General features: G+C 54.6%; 1 protein-coding gene across 1 annotated transcript in view; it reads left to right on the top strand.

Annotated features, from left to right (window-relative positions):
- Window positions 1-4,481, top strand: part of ELN (elastin) — a 39,221-nt gene extending 34,740 nt beyond the window's left edge. The window contains exons 31-34 of the mRNA XM_058430840.1: window positions 1,223-1,261; window positions 1,473-1,526; window positions 2,260-2,304; window positions 3,459-4,481. Coding sequence (XP_058286823.1) covers window positions 1,223-1,261; window positions 1,473-1,526; window positions 2,260-2,304; window positions 3,459-3,502 — 182 coding nt within the window. The 3' untranslated portion in view covers window positions 3,503-4,481. The remainder of the gene's footprint in view (window positions 1-1,222; window positions 1,262-1,472; window positions 1,527-2,259; window positions 2,305-3,458) is intronic.
- Window positions 4,482-4,851: the final 370 nt, after the last annotated feature.

Below are 4,851 nucleotides of genomic sequence, written 5' to 3'. Positions count from 1 at the left end.
AAATTAGCTGGGCATGGTGGCACATGCCTGTAATCCCAGCTACCCAGGAGCCTGAGACAGGAGAATCACTTGAACCCAGGAGGCAGAAGTTGCAGTGAGCCAAGATCACGCTGCTGCACTCCAGCCTGGGCAACAGAGCAAGACCTCATCCCAGAACAAAATAAAAACAAGAAATGTGGCAAACGGGAGCTGGGGCTATCCGTTGCTGCCAGGGTCCCAGTCCTCCTCCTCTCTTCTCTCTTTCAACCCACCTGACCACTGCGGTGGGAGTAAATTAGGAGAATGATGGTTATGCCAATTGTCCAAGAAAGAAATCAAAGCTTGGAGAGAAATTGCTTTCCCTAAGTCTCCACCATCGTGGCCAACCTTGTGTGGCCGTTTCCCCCTTTCTTGTCTCTCCCTGTAAACCAGCCTGCATAGCTCTTCCTGTGAGTGCCACAAGACCGGACACACAGTAGGAGCTTAACAATTAAGACTTTGGGGCCGGGCATGGTGGTTCATGCCTGTAATCCCAACACTTTGGGAGGCTTAGGTAGGTGGATTGCTTGAGGCCAGGAGTTTAAGACCAGCCTGGACAACGTAGCAAGACCCCCACCACCACCATCTCTACGAAATATTTAAAAATTAGCTGGGCGTGGTGTGTGCCTGTAGTTTCAGCTACTTGGGAGGCTGAGGCAGGAAGATCACTTGAACCCCGGAGTTAAGGGCTGCAATGAGCTATGATCAAGCCACTGCATTCCAGCCTGGGCAACAGAGCAAGACACTGGATAGATGAAAGAGAGATGGGGGGATAGACACTGGGAGGATGAGTCCATAGGCAGACGGTAAAGGGTGAGTAGGTCAGAAGACAGGGCTCAGACAGGCACAGTGGCTCACACCTGTAATGTCAGCACTTTGGGAGGCCGAGGCAGGTGGATCACCTGAGGTCAGGAGTTCGAGACCAGCCTGGCCAACATGGTCAAACCTGTCTCTACTAAAAATACAAAAATTAGCCAGGCGTGGTGGTGGGTGCCTGTAATCCCAGCTGCTCAGGAGGCTGAGGCAGGAGAACCGCTTGAACCCAGGAGATGGAGGTTGCAGTGAGCCGGGATCACGCCACTGCACTCCAGCCCAGGCGAAAGAGTGAGACTCTGCCTCAAAAAAAAAAAAAAAAGGAGACAGGAGACAGGGCCTGACAGGTGGCAGTGGCATTCCTGAGCCGTCATGTGCCTCATCTCCCCAGGTATATCTCCAGCTGCAGCCGCTAAAGCAGCTAAATACGGTGAGTTCCCCTCTGATGCCTTCCTGCCAGTGGCCTGCACCCACTGCCATGCCCATCACCACCCTCCCCCAGCCCAGCTCAGGCCTCCCTCTGCCTCCCCCTTCCCCTGAAGATCTTGTCTAGGACATTCCTTACCCCAGAACCCAGCAGGGATATCAGGGCCTCTTCCAGATGGGGGTGCCTTATCCTGACCCCACCTGCCTCTTCTCAGGTGCTGCTGGCCTTGGAGGTGTCCTAGGGGGTGCCGGGCAGTTCCCACTTGGAGGTAGGGGCGGCCAGCTCTGCTATGTAGTCCTCAGCTCTGTCCCGATCTAGAGGGGGCCTGTCTGTCTAGCAGTGGGGACTCCCAGAGCCCATGTCCACACAAGGACAGGAGACTGGGGCTGGCGAGGGCACTTTAGGATCGCAGATGTACTGGGCAAATGGGCAAGCTCTAAGGTTGGGGACAGTGCCAGGCTGAGCTCAGGGTTGAGGCCATGAGGTGCCACACCTGGTTGCTAGGTGGGGGCATGTTGTGTTGAGAAAGCCACTCTGGCTATAGTGGGGGGGATTGGCTGGGCGTGGTGGCTCACGCCTGTAATCCCAGCACTTTGGGAGGCCTAGGTGGGCAGATCACTTGAGGTCAGGAGTTCGAGACCAGTCTGGTCAACATGGTGAAACCCAGTCTCTACTAAAAAAAAAATGCAAAAATTAGCCAAACGTGGTGGACACCTGTAATCCTAGCTACTCGGGAGGCCGAGGCTGGAGAATCACTGGAGCCTGGGAAGCGGAGGTTGCAGTGAGCCAAGCTCGCACCACTGCACTCCAGCCTGGGCGACAGAGCAAGACCCCATCTCAAAAAAAAAATAAATAAAATATAAAAAATTATATAGTGGGGGGGATGGAGAGGAGGTGATCCCAGGCAGAGGGTCTTGGGTGAGCCAGTGCAGGCAGAAAGTGATGAGGCTGGAGTCAGTTTCCACCCCTACCAACCCACCAACCTGAAATCTCTCCTGCAGGAGTGGCAGCAAGACCTGGCTTCGGATTGTCTCCCATTTTCCCAGGTATGCCAGGCTCCCTGCCCCTGGGCCCTGCCCTGGAGCACCAGCCACCTCCTCCCTCCTCTCCTGTGTCATCTCCTGCTTAGAAGGGCTGAGCCAGCACCCAGGGGTGGACCCCACAGCCTCAGGTCACACGAGGCTGGACCCCGAGCTGAACATAGAGCCTCCCCTCCTTCTTGCTGACCTCTTACAAACACAGGGAACATTCGCTTTTTAAAAACACATTTCATGGCCAGGTGTGATGGCTCACACCTGTAATCCCAGGACTTTGGGAGGCCGAGGAGGGCAGATCACCTGAGGTCAGGAGTTTCAGACCAGCCTGGCCAACATGGCGAAACCCCGTCTCTATTAAAAGTACAAAAATTAGCCGAGCTGAGACTGCACCACTGCCCTCCAGCCTGGGTGACGACAGAGCAAGACGATTGCGTCTCAAAAAAACACCAAACAAACAAACAAACAAAACTTCAGAGGCAGATGTCTGTTCCTGTCTTACTCTCTGCTCACTGCCACCAGGTGGCGGTAAGGAGCCATATCAGGCTCAAGCAGGGGTAGGAACTACTCCGGGCCGCGCTACTAGACAATGGTGCCTTACCTAACACAGACTGATGCCTTGAAACAGGGTTCACCCATCAGACTATTCCCAGGAGTGGGTAGGAATCCTGGGTTTGAGTCCCAGCTCAGACACTATGTGGATAAGACCCTCTCTCCCTCTACTGGGCCTTGATTTACTTATCTGATGCCCTCTCAGATGTATGGGTCCACCCCACTCCCTGAGAGGGCCGTCTCCTGCAGACACTGACTCTCCCTTCATCCCATGTTCCTTGATGGAGCTGCTCTTAGCCTTTCCCCGAAAGGCTTCTTGGAGCAGTGGAGCCAGGAGCCAGTACCAGGCCCTGTCCTTCCCCAGCCAGGCCCCATGACCTGCCCCCTTTTCTGCGAGCGTTGGTTTCATCCAAGTAATATCTTGGGGGCTTCTCCCACCCCATCTGTCCAGTGGAAGTTGATGGCATGGATCAGGTCTGAGTTTGGCCTGGGGCCGCGACTTGGCTTCTCGTGGCTTCTTGGAGCCTCCATTCAAGTGGGTCAGAGCAGGCGGGGATTAGAGCTGAAACTGACAGGGGCCGGACTCACAGTGATGTGCACCTCCTCCCATCCAGGTGGGGCCTGCCTGGGAAAAGCTTGTGGCCGGAAGAGAAAATGAGCTTCCTAGGACCCCTGACTCACGACCTCATCAACGTTGGTGCTACTGCTTGGTGGAGAATGTAAACCCTTTGTAACCCCATCCCATGCCCCTCCGACTCCCCACCCCAGGAGGGAACAGGCAGGCCGGGCGGCCTTGCAGATCCACAGGGCAAGGAAACAAGAGGGGAGCGGCTAAGTGCCCCGACCAGGAGGCCCCCTACTTCAGAGGCAAGGGCTGTGTGGTCCTGGCCCCCCACCCTATCCCTTCCCACCTAGGAGCTCCCCCTCCACACAGCCTCCATCTCCAGGGGAACTTGGTGCTACACGCTGGTGCTCTTATCTTCCTGGGGGGAGGGAGGAGGGAAGGGTGGCCCTTCGGGGAACCCCCTCCCTGGGCTCCTCTAAAGATGGTGCAGACACTTCCTGGGCAGTCCCAGCTCCCCCTGCCCACCAGGACCCACCCTTGGCTGCCATCCAGTTGGTACCCAAGCACCTGAAGCCTCAAAGCTGGATTCGCTCATAGCATCCCTCTTCTCCTGGGTCCACTTGGCCGTTTCCTCCCCGCCAATCGCTGTTCCCCACATCTGGGGCACCTTTGGTTTGGAAAACCACCCCACACTGGGAATAGCCACCTTGCTCTTGTAGAATCTATCTGCCCATCCGTCCATTCGTCCATCCGTCCGTCCATCCATGTCCCCAGTTGACCGCCCGCCACCATTAGCTGGCTGGATGCACCCACCATCAACCTGGTTGACCTGTCATGGCAGCCTGTGCCCTGCCTTCACCCCCATCCTACACTCCCCCAGGGTGTGCGGGGCTGTGCAGACTGGGGTGCCAGGCATCTCCTCCCCACCCGGGGTGTCCCCACATGCAGTACTGTATACCCCCCTATCCCTCCCTTGGTCCACTGAACTTCAGAGCAGTTCCCGTTCCTGCCCCGCCCATCTTTTTGTGTCTCGCTGTGATAGATCAATAAATATTTTATTTTTTGTCCTGGATATTTGGGGATTATTTTTGATTGTTGATATTCTCTTTTGGTTTTATTTTTGTGGTTCATTGAAAAAAAGAGAGAATTTTTTTTTCTGATCGGGGAGCTGTATCCCCAGTAGAAAAATCATTTTAATCACTCTGATATAACTCTGGATGAAACACACCTTTTTTTTTTTAATAAGAAAAGAGAATTAACTGCTTCAGAAATGACTAATAAATGAAAAACCTTTAAAGGAAACTGTGTCTTAGCTTCCTTCATATGATTTAATTTGCCTTCAACTTGCTGGCCTGGATGGGGATCAGGGCTCTGCTTCAGGGAACCTCCACCACCCACAGTGTATTTGAGAGGTTGCCAACCAAAAGCCCCTGCTGCCGGCT

Source organism: Hylobates moloch, unplaced genomic scaffold (assembly GCF_009828535.3).
Source record: "Hylobates moloch isolate HMO894 unplaced genomic scaffold, HMol_V3 SCAFFOLD_1, whole genome shotgun sequence".
Classification (NCBI taxonomy): domain Eukaryota; kingdom Metazoa; phylum Chordata; class Mammalia; order Primates; family Hylobatidae; genus Hylobates; species Hylobates moloch.
Note: the sequence above shows the minus strand (reverse complement) of the source record. Positions and strands in the feature narration are given on the sequence as shown.